Source organism: Theropithecus gelada, chromosome 18, assembly GCF_003255815.1.
Source record: "Theropithecus gelada isolate Dixy chromosome 18, Tgel_1.0, whole genome shotgun sequence".
NCBI classification, from domain to species: Eukaryota; Metazoa; Chordata; class Mammalia; order Primates; family Cercopithecidae; genus Theropithecus; species Theropithecus gelada.
In genome coordinates this window covers 56,774,154-56,795,145 of record NC_037686.1, presented here as the reverse complement: position 1 = coordinate 56,795,145, position 20,992 = coordinate 56,774,154, and the positions used below count along the sequence as shown (strand labels likewise).

General features: G+C 40.2%; 1 protein-coding gene across 5 annotated transcripts in view; it reads right to left on the bottom strand.

Annotated features, from left to right (window-relative positions):
- LOC112611428 (serpin B8) overlaps positions 1-20,992 on the bottom strand; it is a 51,868-nt gene that overhangs the window by 26,587 nt on the left and 4,289 nt on the right. Inside the window, exons 2-7 of one of the 5 annotated variants that reach the window (XM_025365203.1) lie at positions 16,764-16,941; positions 15,285-15,422; positions 13,408-13,525; positions 11,550-11,692; positions 10,021-10,173; positions 5,194-5,714 (exon numbers count right to left, since the gene is read on the bottom strand). In XM_025365203.1, the coding sequence (XP_025220988.1) occupies positions 5,310-5,714; positions 10,021-10,173; positions 11,550-11,692; positions 13,408-13,525; positions 15,285-15,422; positions 16,764-16,931 (1,125 nt within the window). In that variant the 5' untranslated portion in view covers positions 16,932-16,941 and the 3' untranslated portion in view covers positions 5,194-5,309. Of the gene's footprint in view, positions 1-5,193; positions 5,715-5,932; positions 6,334-10,020; positions 10,174-11,549; positions 11,693-13,407; positions 13,526-15,284; positions 15,423-16,763; positions 16,942-20,992 lie in introns of those variants that run through there. The other 4 variants (XM_025365204.1, XM_025365206.1, XM_025365205.1 and 1 more) reach the window with 4 other exon arrangements.

Below are 20,992 nucleotides of genomic sequence, written 5' to 3'. Positions count from 1 at the left end.
CGGCAAAGGGATCATGACCAACTCAGCATTCCACTGGAGGCTATATGATCAAACAGCAAACTGTTTATCATGAATGCAGGATGTGGGCAAACTCACACTGCACGTGCCACCAAAAGATTTGCTTAAACTCACACTGCACGTGCCACCAAAAGATTTGCTGAGGGCCATCACTCCCTGGCACCAGGCTCCTTGAAGTTATCTACTGGGAAATCTAGCACCTATTGTTCAAAGGATGCAGTCTTGCAAGCCTGCTGTGAACCAAACAGGCAGACCAACAATTACCCAACAATCACCCCGCCTTTTCTCGCTATCTCTTTTACCTAATAAATATGGAGGACTGCAAAAGCTCACGGCCCTTACCCACTAGAGGCAAGGTGCCCCCTGACTCCTTCTTGCAAATATACTCTTTTGTCTTTGTCTTTTATTCCCATCCTCTTTTGTTCAGTACACCAGGGATCATGGCTGGTTACACCAAAAACTGAAAAAATTAAATGTAAAGTAATGAGAAAAAAGAAATAATAAAGATCAAAGCAGAAATCAATGTTGTGGACAGAAAAACAATAGTGAAAATCAATGAAACCATAAGCTGGTTCTGAGAAAGAGCAATAAAATTTATCAACATCTAGTCATACTGATCAGAAAAGAAAAAAAAGGCACAAGCTACTAATCTCAGAAATGAGAGCGATGGTATCACTACAGATTTTATAGTTATTAAAAGAAAAATAAGAGACTGTTATAAACAACTTTACATCACTAAATTTGATGACTAGGAAATGAACAAATTCCTTGAAAAACACAAGCTACCAAAGCTAACTCAAAAAGAAATATGTAATTTGAATTGTTCACTACCTATTAATGAAATTACAGTTGTAGTATAAAGTCACTCCAGTCTCGGATGGCTTCACCAAACATTAAAGGAAGAAATAATACCAATTGTACAACATCTGTTCCAGAAAATTGCAAAGGTAGGTATGTTTCTCAACTCATTCTTTGAGACCAGAATTATCTAAAACCAAAATGAGACAAAGATATTACAAAATAGGAAGAATACAGACCAATGTCTCTCATGAATGGAGATGAGCCGTTCTAAAACTATTTTAACAAATTGCATCCAATACTAGACAAAATAGGAAATACATCATGACCAAGTGGAGTTTATCCCAGTAACACAAGATTGTTTCAACATTCAAAAATTAATCCCAATATTAACGAAACCATATGATCATCTAAAAGATACAAAAAAGCATTTGACAGAATCCAACATCTATTCCTGCTATAAACACAACAAACTAGGAATAAAAGAAACCTTCTTCACCTGTTAAAGGACACCTATGAAAAGCCTACAGCTAATATCACATTTAATGACGGGAGCCTTCGTGCTTTCCCCTAAGATCAGGAACCAGACAAGGATGTCTGTTTTCACTACTTCTAATCAAGTCAGTGCAATAAGGCAAGGAAAAAAAAGCTATCTAAATGGGAAAGAAAGAAAATCTGTCTTTATGAGCAGACATGGAACTAGAAACGAAGCTACTAGAACTAAGTGATTTTAGCAAGTTTGCAAGATACAAGGCTGAGATACAAAACAACAACAACAACAACAACAAAACCTGTATTATATTTCCATATACTAACAATAATTAATCAGAAATTGAAATTAAAAAGCAACACCACTTATAATAGCACAAAATAGGATATACTTAAGGATAAATCTGACAAAATGTGTGCCAGACGTGTATACCGAAAACTACAAAACTATGCTGAGACTAATTAATAAAAACCTAAAAGAAATGAGAAACTTACCTTGCTCATGGGTTGGAAGACTCAATATTGCTAACATGTCTATTCTCTCCAAACTGATGTTTAGAATTCACACAATCCTAATCAAAATTGCAGCAGGCTTTGTACAAGTCAACAAGCAAATTATAAAATTCACAGGGAAAGATCGAGGACTGAAAGCAGATAAGACAACGTTGAAAAATAAAGTTGGAAAACATGTCACTTAAGTGTTTTCCAAACTTATTATTAAGCTACAGTAATTCAGACAATGTGGAATTGACATCAAGATAGACAAGCAGATCAATAGAATCCAATAGAATCCAGAAATAGAACCACACATCCATGATCAGCTGATTTTTGACAAAGATGCAAAGGCAGTTCAGTGGAAAATGGATAGCTTTTTCATCATATGCAAAACATGAACTCAAAATTGATCATAGGCCAAAAAGGAAAATCAAATCCTGTAACACTTCTAGAAGAAACAAGAGATCCTTGTGACCTTGGGTTAGGCAAAGCATTCCTTCAATATGACAACAAAAGCATTAAGCATAAACAAAGAAACAAAATGATCAAATGGACTTCATCAAAACCAAAAACTTCTGCTTTTTAAAGGCACTGTTATAAAAATGAAAATTGAAGCCATGAGCTGGGAGAAAAATGTTTGCAAATCCCATATATGATAAAAGATTTGGTAGTCAAATCATGAGATTTCTCAAAATACAATAAGAAAACAAAAGGCTGGGTGCGGTGGCTCATGCCTGTAATCCCAGCACTTTGGAAGGCCAAGGTGGGCAGATCACCTGAAGTCTGAAGTTCAAAACCAGCCTGGCCAACATGGGGAACCCCTGTCTTTACTAAAAATACAAAAATTAGCTGGGTGTGGTAGCACACGCCTGTAGTCACAGCTACTCGGGGGGCTGAGGCAACGGAGAGAGACTCTGTCTCAAAAAATAAATGAATAAAAAATAAAGCAGGAAGCAATAAAATATTGATGAGACACTTAAAAAGACATTTCATCAAATAACATAAATGGATGGCATATAAGCACGTTTTTTAAAATGCTGAACATAATCAGGCATTAGGGAAATGCAACCTAAAACCGGTACACACTGAAAGTAACAACACTGGTAGTACCAAGTGTTGGTGAGGAGGCAGAACAACCAGAACTCTGCTAGGCTCTACTGGGAATGTTAAATGATACAACCACTTTGGAAGGCAATTTGGCAGATCCTTAAAAAGTTAAACTTATACCTTCCATATGACCCAGCCATTCTACTTCTATGTATCTATATACAAAAGAAATGAAGACATACATCCACACAAAGATGTATATACATAAATGTTCATAAAAACTATATTTTCAATAGTGAAAATCTCGGTAACAACCTAAATGTTCATCAACAGGTAAATTTGTTAATCAACAAATCATGGTATATCTATACAAAGAAATGTTACTTACCAATAAAAGGAACAAACTATTGATATATACAGTAACATAAATGAATCTCAAAATAATTGTACTGATAGGAGTCATACTACAAAGCATAGATGATGCATGGTTCCATGCATGTAAATTTCTTTGAATATGCAAATTATTCTATAGTGACAGAAAGAAGACCAGTAGTTGTCCGAGCAGATCAGTGGTTGGGATGGGACGGGGAGAGGGAGAAGGAAGAGTGAGAAATTACAAAGATGCAAGAAGGAATTTGGGAGTATGATAGATAGGTTCATTATCTTGAATATAGTGATGGTTTGTTTCATGGAAAATGTGTCAGAACTTATTGTATAGGTTAAATATGTGAAATGTATTCTGTGTCGATTGTACTGCAATAAAAGTATAAAGTTTTCTTCAAATTAGAGGTGGAAGTGAGAACAAAACTCACAGATGTATACCTTTCAGTCCTGTGGATTAATTTTTGGCCAAACCTGCTTTGGAAAACATTATCCCTGAAATGAATGTGGCCTCACAGAATATATCAAATTTAAGTAAGAGCTGTAATATGAATAGTTCATGTAACTGTTAACCGTGAGTCAAAAACAGAGTCAGGAGTAACCACCGTTTAGTCCAACTCATTAAAGAAATAATAAAGCAGGCGGCAGTTAGTGGTAGTATAAACGGTGACATAAGTGAGTGTATAAACCAGTGGAACTTTCTAGGGACCAATTTGGAAGAAGTCTCAAAACGTGCTCAACTTTTATCTTGATCATACTATTCTTAGGAATTTTTAAAAATATATTAAGGATGTGAGCAAATATTTAGTATATCCAAAACAAGTATCATATATAATGATAAACAAGTATCATTATATATGATACTTGTTTTGGATATACTAAATATTTATATACTTATATATATATATCATATTATATATAAGTATATATATTTATTAATAATCTATTATTTATTAATAGAAAAAATTTTAATTACTCAAGCTGTCTAAAATTAGATTCAATTATAGAAATCCAGCCACACAGTGGAATACTATGCACATGAAACTGATGACCTGGAAAGATCTTAAGGGAGGTTTTTCATAAGTAACGGAAGAAATAAGCTACTGAAGGATATGATTAACTTGTAATAAAATGCTTATAAGTTTCTATTTGCATACATATAATAGGAAGGATGTATATCACTATTAACAGCAGTGATTGCTGTGTGTTGGAATTGTGGGGGACTTAAATTTTTTTGGAGACTTTGCTGTAGTTTCCAAATTGCTGCCACAATACAATTTTATTTTTAGTCAGAAAAAAAGTAATGTATGGAGGTTCTTTCTTAAGGGGTGTGCTTGAGCCATGTTTGAGCATATATGATGAGTTAGAGGACTCAGTGGTGTGCTGTGTAAGTTCCTTTGGTATTTTGTGTATTTCAGAGGGAAAAGGAATAGAAAGGACGGCATAGCAAGTTTCAGATATTTGCCTCCTACCTCAGTCCTGAAGTGTATTGCTGAGTCCCTGAACTTGTATCTGAGGTTTATGGAAAGAAAAGAAGGAGCTGTTTTCATTACAGACTGTGTGAGACGGGGGCATGCAGAGCTGTCTATGCGACAGTGGCAGAAGCAGACCACTATTTCAGCTGCATGTCAGACACAGGGTGGCTGCAGCTTTACTCTGTAGGGTTTGCCCTTGGCTTTGTGTGCAGTGTTGCCTGGGCACTGGTCCCTGTTCCGCATGGCAGTGGTGGTGGGCAGAGCTGGGCAGATAGAAGAGCACATAGAGGGCTGGCTCCTGAAGCCCTGAGATGCTCCGTAAGATCCCCTGAAACAATGGGCACAGACTTAAGTGAAGGCAGAGGCAATGGGAGGCACCCCAAACACTCCAAAACCAGCATAGCCTTCCCAGGCCCAAATTTCAGGCATCCGTGGCCTCAGTTATTCTCAGTGGCTCCGGAACCTTCAGCAAAGACATTCACACACTATTCAGTGCACACGCTTTATTTTGGCATTCAAGCCACTGCACCAACTGGGTCACACGGAATGTTAATGAAGGCAAGGTAGGCAGAAGGAAAGGAGGGCATGTACAGCAATTGCTCCTCTTTACGGAGAAGAGAACCTGCCGCAGAAAAAGATGCAGTTGGTTTTGTGGTGCCTGATGAAGAAAAGGAAAGGGTGGTCTGCACAGAATCTTGGCTCCATTCTGCTACACCGGGAATTCCTGACCACAGCAGTGGCTGCAGCAGCCTCTGTGCCTTCCTCATTGACCTCCACAAAGCACTTGTGGGCAACCTTGGACACAGGCACATTCTTCTTAGTTGACATTCCAGAAAAGTCTGCCTTGGCTTCATCAAAAGCATCGATCATTCCTAACCTTCGAAGGAAAGGCTCCAAGTCATAACTCTCCTCCAGCTTTAATCTGGGAAGGAAAACTTGAACCTTACTTTTTGTCAACTTTTCTGAATTTGTCCAGGCTTTGAATTTCTCATATGTAAGTGCTTTTTCCACCTAGGATAAGAAAGAGCCAAACCTTAATATTTAGATGACAATAGCCTGATACCCGCACACCCATTTGTTAGCCCTCCACTAATGACATGCAACTAGATGGTAAGTTCTGGTCCAAGAAAATCTGCAGATATTTTCTTTTATAAACACCAAGATTTTCTCCCAAATCTTCATCTTTTCCAAGTTTTATGGAGACAAGTGTAAAAGAGCTAGTAAATACCTGAGACAGGCAGAAATTTTTAATAAAAACAATTTGTACCTAACTCCTTTCAAATGTTAAAAACATTTTTTAGCAGTTTAGAAAACTCTAACCAATTCATTACATTAATCTTCACGCAGTACATATTACTGTGAGTGGGAGAGATTGTTTGACAAAAGATAAACAGCATGGCTCAGAACTCTGCTTCTGAGTCTAATCAGGTGACTATTCAGGGTTAAATCAGAGGGCAACTCTTACAGAGCAAAGGAGAGGGAATTGGGTTTCATCTGAAGATGAAGGGAGGCATGAGAAGGGAGCACAAGACAAGAAATGCGGAATTCAACAAGACTTCACCTGGTATCCTTGTTTGTCCTCTGCCTGTCCTGGAGTTAGCTTCAAATTCTTCAAGATCCATCACTCTTTCTATTTATCAGTAAGGTAGAAAGAAAAAAGGAAGAAGGGCCTTCCACTCGCATCTCCCCTTCCCTTTACCAACTGGAGCCCAGGTGGGTGCTCTTCTCCAATGAGCATTGTTTTGATTTTGACTCTATTTCGAGAGTCTCCTAATTTTTTCATAAGTGGCCACAACAGATGTCATCCCTGACTTAGGGCAATAACTTTCTGATTCCAAAGGGAAGCCAGGGAAATCAAGCAGCCCACCCTCGACATCCTGAGCACTTGTGTGCCAGAGCTGGCTCCTATCGATCGTTAAACCCTTCATAGCCTAAAGTCAGCCATGGTGGGAGTATTTACCATGTCATGAGAATCAGCAAACTTTATAAATGAAGGCTACTCCCACCTCCCAGAGCTGGTTTACCAGTGCACTATTAGTCTTGCACCTCCTACCTTGCAAGTTTTCCTTTTCCCTTCCTGGACTCTGCTCCTTTTCTGTCACAGTAAGACTTTTCTCTCCTCTTGTATAAGGTAAATTTCCCACTTGTACTTTAGACTTTTGCTATTCATAGTGTGATCCCAAGCATCTGTATCACTTGGAATCTTGTTCCAAATGCAAGACCTCAGGCCACACTCCATTGAACCAAAATCTGCACTTTAACAAGATCACTAGCATCATATATGTGCATTAAGGTTTGAGAATCACTGCCCAGATTGATCTCTACCCTCTTCCAGGACTTTTGTGCAATAATCATTGGGCTTTCAATTAGATCTTCCATGCAGAATAAAGAATAATATTCCAAATGACCACACGGATTCACAGCTGAATTCTACCAGAGGTACAAGGAGGAGCTGGTACCATTCCTTCTGAAACTATTCCAATCAATAGAAAAAGAGGGAATCCTCCCTAACTCATTTTATGAGGCCAACATCATCCTGATACCAAAACCTGGCAGAGACACAACAAAAAAAAGAGAATTTTAGACCAATATCCCTGATGAACATTGATGCAAAAATCCTCAATAAAATACTGGCAAACCGAATCCAGCAGCACATCAAAAAGCTTATCCACCATGATCAAGTGGGGTTCATCCCTGGGATGCAAGGCAGGTTCAACATACACAAATCAATAAACGTAATCCAGCATATAAACAGAACCAAAGACAAAAACCACATGATTATCTCAATAGATGCAGAAAAGGCCTTTGACAAAATTCAACAGCCCTTCATGCTAAAAACTCTCAATAAATTCGGTATTGATGGAATGTATCTCAAAATAATAAGAGCTATTTATAACAAACCCACAGCCAATATCATACTGAATGGGCAAAAACTGGAAGCATTCCCTTTGAAAACTGGCACAAGACAGGGATGCCCTCTCTCAGCACTCCTATTCAACATAGTGTTGGAAGTTCTGGCTAGGGCAATCAGGCAAGAGAAAGAAATCAAGGGTATTCAGTTAGGGAAAGAAGAAGTCAAATTGTCCCTGCTTGCAGATGACATGATTGTATATTTAGAAAACCCCATCATCTCAGCCCAAAATCTCCTTAAACTAATAAGCAATTTCAGCAAAGTATCAGGAGACAAAATCAATGTGCAAAAATCACAAGCATTCTTATACACCAGTAACAGATAGACAGAGAGCCAAATCATGAATGAACTTCCATTCACAATTGCTTCAAAGAGAATAAAATACCTAGGAATCCAACTTACAAGGGATGTAAAGAACCTCTTCAAGGAGAACTACAAACCACTGCTCAGTGAAATAAAAGAGGACACAAACAAATGGAAGAACATACCATGCTCATGGATAGGAAGAATCAATATCGTGAAAATGGCCATACTGCCCAAGGTAATTTATACATTCAATGCCATCCCCATCAAGCTACCAATGACTTTCTTCACAGAATTGGAAAAAAACTGCTTTAAAATTCATATGGAGCCAAAAAAGAGCCTGCATTGCCAAGACAATCCTAAGTCAAAAGAACAAAGCTGGAGTCATCACACTACCTGACTTCAAACTATACTAAAAGGCTATAGTAACCAAAACAGCATGGTACTGGTACCAAAACAGAGATATAGACCAATGGAACAGAACAGAGCCCTCAGAAATAATACCACACATCTACAGCCATCTGATCTTTGACAAAGCTGAGAAAAACAAGAAATGGGGAAAGGATTCCCTATTTAATACATGGTGCTGCGAAAACTGGCTAGCCATAAGCAGAAAGCTGAAACTGGATCCTTTCCTTACTCCTTATACGAAAATTAATTCAAGATGGATTAGAGACTTAAATGTTAGACCTAATACCATAAAAACCCTAGAAGAAAACCTAGGTAATACCATTCAGGACATAGGCATGGGTAAGGACTTCATGTCTAAAACACCAAAAGCAACGGCAACAAAAGCCAAAATTGACAAATGGGATCTAATTAAACTAAACAGCTTCTGCACAGCAAAAGAAACTACCATCAGAGTGAACAGGCAACCTACAGAATGGGAGAAAAATTTTGCAACCTACTCATCTGACAATGGGCTAATATCCAGAACCTACAAAGAACTCAAACAAATTTACAAGAAAAAACAAACAAACAACCCCATCAGAAAGTGGGCAAAGGATATGAACAGACATTTCTCAAAAGAAGACATGCATACAGCCAACAGACACATGAAAAAATGCTCGTCATCACTGGTCATCAGAGAAATGCAAATCAAAACCACAATGAGATACCATCTCACACCAGTTAGAATGGCAATCATTAAAAAGTCAGGAAACAACAGGTGCTGGAGAGGATGTGGAGAAATAGGAACACTTTTACACTGTTGGTGGGATTGTAAACTAGTTCAACCATTGTGGAAAACAGTATGGTGATTCTTCAAGGATCTAGAAATAGAAGTACCATATGACCCAGCCATCGCATTACTGGGTATATACCCAAAGGATTATAAATCACGCTGCTATAAAGACACATGTACACGTATGTTTATTGCAGCAGTATTCACAATAGCAAAGACTTGGAATCAACCCAAATGTCCATCAGTGACAGACTGGATTAAGAAAATGTGGCACATATACACCGTGGAATACTATGCAGCCATAAAAAAGGATGAGTTCGTATCCTTTGCAGGGACATGGGTGCAGCTGGAAACCGTCACTCTCAGCAAACTTTCGCAAGAACAGAAAACCAAACACCGCATGTTCTCACTCATAGGTGGGAATTGAACAGTGAGATCACTTGGACATGGGAAGGGGAACATCACACACCGGGGCCTATTATGGGGAGGGGGGAGGGGGGAGGGGGGAGGGATGGCACTGGGAGTTATAACTGATGTAAATGACAAGTTGATGGGTGCTGACGAGTTGATGGGTGCAGCACACCACCATGGCACATGTATACATATGTAACAAACCTGCATGTTGTACACATGTACCCTAGAACTTAAAGTATAATAAGAATAAAAAAAGAATATTCCAATTAACAATATATTTAGAACTCTCTCTTCTTAGGTTCATCAAAACGTGTCCACTCATGTATGTATACACTCAACAGAAAAGCATGAACATATTCACCAAAAGACACGCAATGATGTTCACCCAGCACTACACGTAATAACCCCAGCTGGAAACTCCTCAAATGCCAACTGGTAGACGGACATAAAGAAATGAGCTCAGCTGGACTCCACAGACACTCAAAGACTCATTGCCTGGAGCTTACCACGGCGAGGTCCGTGTCATCATCGGGAAGCAGAATGACCATGCTCAGCTCCTCTTCCACATATGGCAGCTCCAGGACCTGGGTGTGCACCTCGTCCACATACCCCATTTTAAATTTAGCTTCCTTAAACATCATCTGCACTGTCTTTTTTTCCTAATAGAAACATGAAATTAAAATTAGATCACTGAAAAATGGGCATAATTTACTAAAAATTGTATACATCTAACTCACAGAAACTCTAGGTGTGTTTAACTTCTGTTTCTGCAAGTTTATGCTGATGGATATAAAATCTTCATTAGTACATCTTAGTATGAAGAGAACAAACTATTGTTCCAGCAAATCAACTATTACCAGGTGAGGAAAAAAAAAAAAAAACAGTTTGGTAAATGGAGAAGGGCATAAAAATCTACATTATTCTTGGAAGAAGTTGTGTTTGCTTTTTTGAGAACATTCATAGAGAAGCTTTCTCATGGAAGCCTCCAACTAAAAATTATTTATTGAAATTAAGGTAAATATTCAGGCTCTTGGGCTGAAGGATCTGGTTAGAAAAGAGGTACAGTACAAACTCTGAAAAGTTGCCCACGTGTAGAACTGGTTTTATGGCCTTGGTTTTCTTGGGAAGGGGACCTTGAAGAGATGTGTAAGGTCTGCTGTTTTTAAAGCCTGCATCAAATATATTTTTAACTTTCATATCTTTGTGCAATATGAAATTATCAGGTTGATGGATGTCAAATCCCAAGCTAACAACTATTGATACCAGTCATTTTCATATTCAAAAGGGAATGTAAAGTTAGGGCTTTACATCTGCTAACATCTTTTTCTTGTGTTCAGGATTGTATCACTTTGATTTTTACGGCAATAAACAGGCATAGTTGCCACTGATATTGCAAAAAGGTATCTAAGTAGCTATAGACAGTAATAGCATCATGTAAACATAAGTCCAAGGCTTAGAAGAAATCCTTCTCCAATCCAAATCATATGACCAGAGATGGAAGGTAGATCTGATCAAAGATGGAAAAACAAAACCATCAATACCAAAATTAGTTTTGTTTCTCTCCTCCTTCCGCCATTAAAGACATACAGGAGGCATTCAATTCATTCAGAAAAAAAGTCAGGCACAGTGGCTTATGCCTGTAATCTCAGAACTTTGGGAGGATAAGGCGGGTGTATCACTTGAGGCCAGGAGTTCGAGACCAATCTGGGCAATATGACAAAACCTTGTCTCTACAAAATACACAAAAATTAGCCAGGCCTGGTGGTGTGCACCTGTAGTCCCAGCTACTTGGGAAGCTAAGGTTGGGTGATCATTTGCGCCTGGGAGGTCGAGGCTGCAGTGAGCTGAGATTGCACCACTGCACTCCAGCCTGGGTAACAGAAAGAGACCCTGTCTCAAAGAAAATAAAATAATATAATTCAGAAATAGATTAAAATCAAGATCATGTCAAATAAATTATTCATTTTTCTAAAAGAATATTTCCTGTAATATCACTTTAAGAAAGTAGCAGTATATCTGAAAACTCTTTCCCTACCTCGTTGGTTTTAAAGAGCATCCCCCTTGTGTACTTTCTGTCAAATTGCTCATTCCACTTTCCCTTGAAATAGACGGCATTCACAAGGACCAGCTTTGTCAGGGGACCGACTGTCCCAGCATCCAGTACCTCTGAAATCTTACCTATAAAGAATATGAGAGTTTATTGCAATTTGTGGGGAAACAAGCATTATTTTACAAAAATCCCTTTGACGCCTAAGGCAGGGGCTTGAGAGAGAGCCTGGGGTTCTGTCTTTCTGGCCACCCGATGAATTGGGCGATGGTGTTTAGCAGTGTGGCATACACAGTGTATCGTTCGTGCTTAAGAAAAAAGCCTTGAAGTAGGAAGGGCAACTATCATTTTGCCCTCGTTTTGTGGATGTAGAAATTCAGGATCAGAGCATTTGCCAGACTTTTTTGCCGAGTGCACACAGGTGACAAGTGGCTGAGTTGAGAACATCACCTCAGAGTCTTGATTCTGACTATGGGGTAGTCAACCTTGGCACTATCATATCCAAGCCTCACCACTATTGTCATCTTAAGCCAAATAATTCTTTGTTATGGGGGCTATCTTGGGCATTGTAGGACGTTTAGCCAGCAGCATTTCTTCCAATTTTGACAACCAAGACTGTCTTCAGCCATTATCCAATGGCACCTGGAGGGCAAAGCCACCCCTAGTTGAGGATCATTGCTCTATACATATATTCTAACCTCATCAGACAAGGAAAGGCTTCCAAAGGATGAGAGAACACAGACCTGTCAATGGGAGAAGGCAGCGTCTCTGAAAGGGGTGAATGGGGCAAAAGAATTAGGGGGATGGAATAGAGGGGCCCAAGTTGAGCTGTCCAATGAGAAGATAACAAGGTCATCTCCAAGGTCCCCTCCAGCTCTAATATTCTGGGGGTCAGCCTAAGGGAAGGAAGGGTATAAGCAGCCCTGGAAGAGAAGTGACAGATATAGAGCAGTGCGGGGAAGGTGTGGAGAAGCTTCTAGATTCCTCAGGTGACGGTACTGCTGGAACAACTGGAGAGACCACTGGGCAGATGACATATGAAAACACGAAAGGCTCTTCCCTTCCCATGGTAATTATTTTATTGGCTTTCAGTAGAACCACGGGCATTACTTCTGTTAGACACACAGTGGTTGTGACATAGAGATGGAACGCATGCAATAATGAGGGCTAGGTTGGCCCCTGAAACACGTGACTTAATTCCTCCACTCTTAACAAGTACCTAAATTACTTGTTAGGTATTTAGGATGCTTTCAAGGATGCCTCCCCTTTTTTCCTACTGAAGTAAAGAACTGGCAGAAATATTTCTGGTGGGATGGAGTGTGGTCTGGGCAGGGAACACTGCAGGCTCCATGTTGCTGCACGTCCAGAATAGGGAGCAAATTCAGAAAAGGCCGCACTCAGAGAGCAAATGTAGCCATGGCCAAGTTAAAAAGGAAGGAGAAGGCTGCAGATCAAACTACTAAGTTGTCCCCACAACCACAGGGAGGAGATAACATGAGAGCCCTCTTTAAGCTGCAACTTAATTGAACGCCATTCCATCTCCGAGCATGGAAGGGCCTCTCAGAGAGTAGATTAACAGGATTCCAAGGAGGAACTATTTTCCAGGGATTTTCCAGCATGGTCCACAGGGGAGGAGGTCTGAGATTCAACATTAGTTTTAGAAATTAGTACTTCAAGATCTGATAAGAAACAACAGAATTGCATTGTTGGCCTGCAGACTCAGTAATACACACAAACAGGCCTATGGTAAGCAGGTCACAGTGGCAACACCATGGAGGTCCCATCCCACCCAATCTCAGCCTCGCTGCGTAGCAATTCCAAATCCACAGAAATGAAACTGTCTCACCTTCAGTCTTTTCTGCCACCCAGTGATTTATATGTTTCCTGCACTCTTCCGTGTCTCCAGCAAAGGACAGCTCCTCCAGCTCTGCCTGATAGAACTTCTGACAGGATTCTTTAAAGTCCTGCAAACACAAAACACTGAGTTTGGTCTCATTGGGTAAAGGCTCCCACAAATGCAAAAGCATTTTGTTTTCTCTTACTGCGTTTCTACCGTAAGTGCTTGGACAGGACACACTGCACTTCATGGTGCATGCGTGCAATGAACGAAAACCTATTCTTCCCTGGTACTGGGCAAAGTGCTTGGTTTGAGGAGGTCCACAGCCTGAGAAGAGGCAGCTGAGACACCCAGACACTTACAGGACATCATGAACTGCCACTATCCACATAACAGCCCAGAAGCATCCCTGTCAAACACTGCACTGACTTTAATATTGCTTCCCTCACTAGGCAGTCTAACACACTGTTACTCATTTTGCATCACCAGCACAGACTACAGTATTGTGGTTTTGGGTAAATGAGAGGCTTTATAAGGGAACTAGACTGTTAAGAAATCGTGTTGAACTGCAAAGAAGGAAATAGCATTTTAGATCTGGGTCATACGGTTGGTTGGAAGAATATAGAGCAAGGAAGACCCCATGGGAATGGAGGGTGATAGACCTGGATCATAGGGTGTCTGTGCAACTGGGTCCATACATGTGCGTGCATGTGAACATCTGTATGCATGGCTGCATATGTGTGTGCTTGTGCACCTGCATGTGTGTGGATTGCATGCACATTTGTGTGTGTGTGTGTGTACACATGTATGTGTGTTTGTGTGTATCAGGAAGGGGATTAAGGGAAACAGTGGCAGGGAAAGAGCCTTGAAATGTAAGTTGGGGTCCAATCAGAAAAGGCCTGTACCCAATACATTAAAACCCAGATAACTCACCTGACAAAAACCTGGCTTCAGATATAACAGGCCTGGAAACTGGCTCCCAGCCTCTGTCCATTCCATGTTCTCAAATACTTTAATTTCGGCCAAATAAAGAGGATATAGAGGGAAGGAAGAGACAAGCCACCAAGAAAAGTAAAGGTTGGTTCCCTGTGTCCCCATTATTATAACAGTAGAAGATCAGGCTAAAGTTCAAAAATGAAATGGATTCACCAGGAAATTCCTGGATCCAGAGTCACTTTCTGAGGTAGCTAAACCCAGAGCAGGCACATTCCGGGAACAGCACCCAGCAGCTACCAGGACAGGGATGTATTTGAACCTTAGAGGAGCCCTCTCAGAACCTCAGCCAATAGGATGGCCCAGTTTGCTGTGATCGGTTCACTAATTTCCAGACAACATCACCCTGCATATTATGTGGCATAATTTTTGAACCTCACTGATTGTATTATGCCAGGCTGGACTCGGGAACCTTGGAATTATATGCCTAAGTAAATAGGAACTACTTAAATTTAAAACCTTAGTTTTATGAACAGATTTTCATTTTAGAAAGACAATTGTGTCAGTTATAGATGTAATTCAGAAGAGGGGGGCAAATTTAAGAGAATTTGAGAGGCTATCTCAGCAGGAGGCAGCCCAATAACCACACATGGGACTAGGGAGGAGCTCTGTACAGCACATCAAATGATGTAGTCACTCAGGCATAGGGAATTAAGGGGGAGAAGCAGGGCTGCGTGCAGAACTGACATATTGGGATTGATAACAGGGATGGGTGTATCAGAAACAATTTACAAAGGACATAATTCAGAAGCCATCATAAAATCTAAAATTGTAATTTCAGAAGTATAATTCCAAGCACATTTTAAGTCAGTACAGTTATACTTGATTCTCTACTCTTCTGTAGTCTAACTTATTTTCCATTTCTTTTTCATCAATATATGAATACTACTTACTGGAAGGAAATCACACGTCTTTTCTCCAAAGAGCCTGTTGGCAGTTCTAAGCAAGTACTGAGTGCCAGTTCTGTTAACTTCACTGAGAAGTGACTGGAAACCTTGGTGAATATCTCCGTCCTTGTACAAACAAAGTGCCTGGGAACAGAAACCAACACTGACTTTTAACACTGCCATTATGCTCTCCCAAAGAGCTTCCTCCGAACAAACCTCTGTACTAAAAAAATCACACAGGATCCTACTTTAAAAAGGTTTGGCCTAATTCTCTAGCACAGGGTTTCTCAACGTGGGCAACGTAGCACTGACACTTGGGGCCAGGACACTTCCTGGTCTCACGTAAGCGTTGTAGGATTTTTGCAGCACTTCTGGCTTCTATCCACTAGATGTCAGTAGCACCTCTCAGTTATGGGATCTAAAACTCCAGGTCTTGGCAAGGGTCCCCAGGAAGGAAAAATTCACCCACCGACCCCTACCTCCCATCACCGACCCCTACCTCCCACCCCCAACCACTAGTCTAGCAAATTTATTCATCCCAGCAAGGCACTGTGCAATAATTCAGGGGGAAGGCAGAGCAGAAAAAAGTAACTGGGATGAATTACGACTCAGGTAATACAAACAAAAGCAGCAATAAAACTAAAAATGTTTCATCTGCAATTTTACAGAAGTTCTCCAGACCATATTATAAATTAAATGTCAAGTCAGAGTGAGAATTAAGGTTGTTCCTATATCTCTCAATCACCTGCAGTCCGAAGCCTCACTCCTCCAATCAGTTGAAAGAAACAACCACAGAAGGATGTCAACTGGGGTCCCTAGGTGCATTTTAGGAGATTGTCTATACACCCCTGATATTGGTGGTAAAGTGACATCCATTTGGCAATTATCTCGGACATTTTCACCAATAGTCAGAGAACTATTCCTAAAGTATTATCTCCCACCTCGTTTGTAGATAAGGTTATATATACATCACCAGTTTGAATCAAACAGATTATATATTCCTCTAAATCACTCCAGAAGATATAAGTCTATGCTTGTATTACATTCCTTTCCCAGGATGCATAATCGTGCACTAAAAATAACCCACTTAACAAAAAGTTAATCTAGGCAGCTGCATGTCTATTTAAAATATAATGCTAGCAAAAGTTTAAAATGTAACAAGGTTGGAATATTTTACCTTCTTGAGGGACAGAATGATAGTTTATCTTACTTATCAAAGGTGTGAATTTGCCAGACTGTACTGATGGTCTGATCTAGAGAAAATAACTCTATGCCTTGATTTCTCTCAAAAATATCGGAGGAGGTGATCTGTCTAACATATTTCACCTTTCTACCCCTTTCTGCTCTTCTCCACTGCCGTGCCGCTCCCCTTTCCATCTCCAGCTCCACAGGCTTTCATCAGCTGTAGCAAAAGTACAGAAAGACAATTCGATGGAAGCACAGGGAAACATGCCGTTCTCCTTCCTTTGCGACAAGCACACATACCTGGGACATCTGGGCTGCGGTGCTTCCCTTTGCCCCCATGAAGACCATGGCCAGGGCAGAGGAGATGCTCATGGGAGAGAAGAATACGTTTCTTGAGTTGTCCTCTTCCCCTAATATTTTAAATAAGCTGATGGCAAAAGTGCCATTTGCTTCACAGAGGTCATCCATCAGGGAAGGTCTGCATCAAAGGCACAGCACAGAAAAGCACATCAGCCAAGCCCTCCTGTGGCCACACAGTCATTCGTCCCCGAGTCAGTAGACACTGAGGTGGTAGGTGGAATAACCACCCCCCAAAAGACTTCCACTCCTAATTCCCAAAACGTGACAACATGATCTTCCCTGGCAATAAGGACTTTGCAAACGGTACTCAATTAAGTATTTTGAGATGTGAGATTATCCTGAGTTATCCCAGTGGACTCAATGGAATCATGAGGGTCCTTATAAGAGAGACGCAGGAGGGTCAGAGTCGGAGATGGAGACATGAGGACGGAAGCAGAGGTCAGAGGGGTAGGGGCCACTGATGAAGGAATGTGACCTCCTTGAGAAGCCAGAAAAAGCAAGGAAACAGATTTTCTCCTAGAGATTCCCGAAAATAACATTGCTCTGCTGTACCATTTTGGACTTAGGACTTCCAGACCTGTAAGATAATAAATGCGTGTTGTTTTCAGCCACTAAATGTGTGGTAAAGGGTTACCACACCAATAGGAAACAAAAACACTGGTTTATTCATAAAATAGCCAATCTCAGAGCCCATGACTGGTACCCCTCTTAGCAACAGGGGCACAGACACTCTCCAAGACCTGCTTACTTGCTCCCTTGGTGTAGCAGCAGCCAAAAGGTCTTGGTGCGGATGGGTGTGGTGGTTCACACCTGTAATCCCGGCACTTTGTAAGCCTGAGGCGGGCAGATCACTTGAGGTCAGCAGTTTGAGACCAGCCTGGCCAACAAGGTGAAACCACATCTCCATTGAAAATTCAAAAATTATCCAGGCACGGTGGTGGGCAACTGTAATCCCAGCTACTTGGAAGGCTGATGCCAGAGAATCGCTTGAGCCCCAGGAGGTGGAGGCTGCAGAGAGCCAAGATCGTGCCACTGCACTCCAGCCTGGGCAACAGAGTGAGACCCCATCTCAGAAAACAAAACAAAACAAAACAAAAACAAAACAAACAACAACAACAAAAATCTTGGTGCCAGGTACTGTTTTCAGCATTTTCCATTATCACCCAACAACACATGAGGTCAGTACAATTATTGCCCCACTTTAGAGATGAGAAGACTGAGTGAGGTTTAGTAACTCATTCCAGAACCCTCAAGTAGTCATAAACACCTGGAACCCACAGTTTGATTCCAGAGCCTGAATTCTTAATCATCACACAAAATCCCCCCATTGCTGCTCATTATCTTTCAGTTTAATGTCTACAACATAATCTACAAAGAATGTTTTAAACCTATAAATGTAGTTCTTTATCAATAAAAACTATTTCTGTCATCACGTCCTGTGAAAATAGCTAGATTCATTTCACCAAATGTGGAGAGTTTGTTTGAAATAGGCTGACGTAAAATATGGGGCTACCGGAAAGACAAAAATACATTACTTTTCAAGGTGACTCCAAAAAGATGTCCCATTTTCCCCAAGAGCTGCTGAAACTGGGTTATGGAGTGGCAAAGAAAGCCCATAGATGTGGATATAAAATATGAAGCCCCAATCTGGTCATCGGGTGAGCACTTTTAATTAGGTGCATTGATTTTTGATTCCTCCTGGCTAAGAGAGTCTTAACATTCCCCTCAGCTTTAATAAACTTTAGACAACCCAAACTTGACTAAATAAACAAACTAAACAGGCTTCCTCCTGCCTCTAGGCCCTTTCTTCCTTTTTCTTAAAGCATTTTATTTAGAGAACTTGTCGTTGTAAATTCTTTATCAGCCCCTTTGAGATGTAAATCTTTTTTAAACGCTTCTTGCTAGTTTTACATCCCAGGACAGGTCTTTGTTTACATCCCAGGACAGTCTTTCTCAAAGATCTGGAGGCCATCCCTTTGAAATGTAATTATCAAGAAAGATATCATCCCTATCAACCAGTTCTGTGGAAGGTAGAAGCCTAACGGAGGGGGGCACCTTGCTTAAAGTGCTAAAAAGCTATTACAGCTTACTATTAATTATTATAATTTTAGTACATTTTTTTTGAGACGGAGTCTTACTCTGTCGCACATTATTACAAGTCCTACGTTATTGTTCATTTCTATCAAACCTTATAAAAACTTGGGCTATTATTTCACAAAATATTACAGTTCACCAACTCATCTCAATTTTCCTGAGCCTTTTTGCTCTTACAATTGAGAACATTTGGGAAAATAAAAGGACAAATCATTATCTATAGTCTCATGATCCTACAAGATATTTTTTTCTATTATATTATCCTTTTTTTCATAAACATGTATAATGTTTAACTGAAAAAATGTAAAGTCAAACAAGAAAAATATGCTCCAGTTTTGAAAATTAGCAAATGAGCAAAACAAAAAGTCCTGGAAACTCTATCTAGAGATATAAATCATCATGCATGTGTTCATTTCTGTAAACAGATGGAGCCTCATCCAGTTTCCCAGTGGCCTACAAAGTGCCTGGTGCAGCAGCTTGGAAACTGTATCCCCTTATTAGGGGTCTTGGACGGGTCTTCTGGGTCTCTTAGGGCACAAGAGGAAAGGGGAATTGAGTGGCTGAGACAGGGAAGTGGGGAACAACTGTATTAACCAAAGTATCTTCACTGTTGGATGTTTTGCTTCCTCCTAAGATATTTTGCTTACTCCTAAGATATTTTTAAACAGAAGGGTGTCTCTTACTTCAACACAAAAGTGAGCTTATATTTTTTTACAAGTGTAAAGGCAACACTCTAAATATAGAACAACAGTCTAAAGCAGTGCAAATTCTTTAAAGTTTAAAATAAATGTTAGTGCAGTTCAGAAAAAAACAAGTGGGGTTAGGGTTATGGTTAGGGTTCAAAAAACTAAGTAAAATAAATGTGAACCAAGAAAACACAATCATGGCATAATTTGCACCACAGTACTCTATACTTAATAGGTTGTTTCTTATGGAACAAAATGGTCTGGTTCCTCACTATCCTCACATCATAAGGCCTCTCCGGAGCTTATACTAGGGCCTGCAGATGTTGGAAGCCAGAGGAGTCTGTGCAGGCAAGTCCCGGGGTCCCTCATGACCTCATCTTTCACTTGAGGACATTTCAGAGACTGGGAGGCAGGAAGGAATAGTCAAACTTCATAGAACTGGGCCCACCAGAAGGTGGCACCAAAGAAACTTAAAGATGGAGAGAATTAGGTAAACTGGGTAATACAGAGACACAAATAAATTTGGATTTGATCCAACCTTAGCATAAGAGCTTTGGACTCAGGGTGAAGCAAGCATGAACTTAGGTTGGGGTGTGTGTGTGTAGGTGTGTTTCATCATCCTGTCTGAACTACTGAATCAATAGTTTCAATAGTTCTGAATGAACTGAACTATTGCATCAATCTCATCTTTACATTTTAACTGCTCTTAGTTGCAAACTGCTACTTCTGATTTCTTCCGTCTTTCCTCTTCCTTCATCTCATGTCCCCACTTCCATTCCTTTTCAACACTCAGGTGCTAATCAGTATGTGGTATTTCCCATCAATAGCTACCCTTCAGCCACAATACACATGCACACACTCACATACAAGTGTACCCCCTTGGCCTCTGCTCAGGTCAGAAGTCAGGCAGGGGAGAAAACCAGGTAACAGAATGACTCTTCCCCCCGTCTTCCTCTCAAATCTCATTTGGACATTATGGCTTTTAGAAGGATTGGAAGTTTAAACAAAATGGATTTTACCCAATATATCTAAAAAGCAATTAATTTTAATACAAAATAATACTTTAGATGTCAATGCCACAATTAGATTATGATATTAAAAAAACAGGAATCAGAAGTTTTTATTTCCAGCCAACCAAGTAAATTGGCATTAAACTAGTTTTTCCTTTACAGGCGAACAAACAAGGACAGAGGCAATTAAATGCCGTCTGCAGGACTCACAGAAAAAGTGAGAGTCAGCCTCAAAAGCAAGCCTTACGTTTCCAAGTACATGATATTGTTCTCCTGGGAGCCCCAAATACCTATGAACTTCCTCCTCCACTCCCCCTCCCCATACAACATCCAAAAGTGAGTTTACTCAAAGAGCATTTATGTAGAATGTTCATTACCT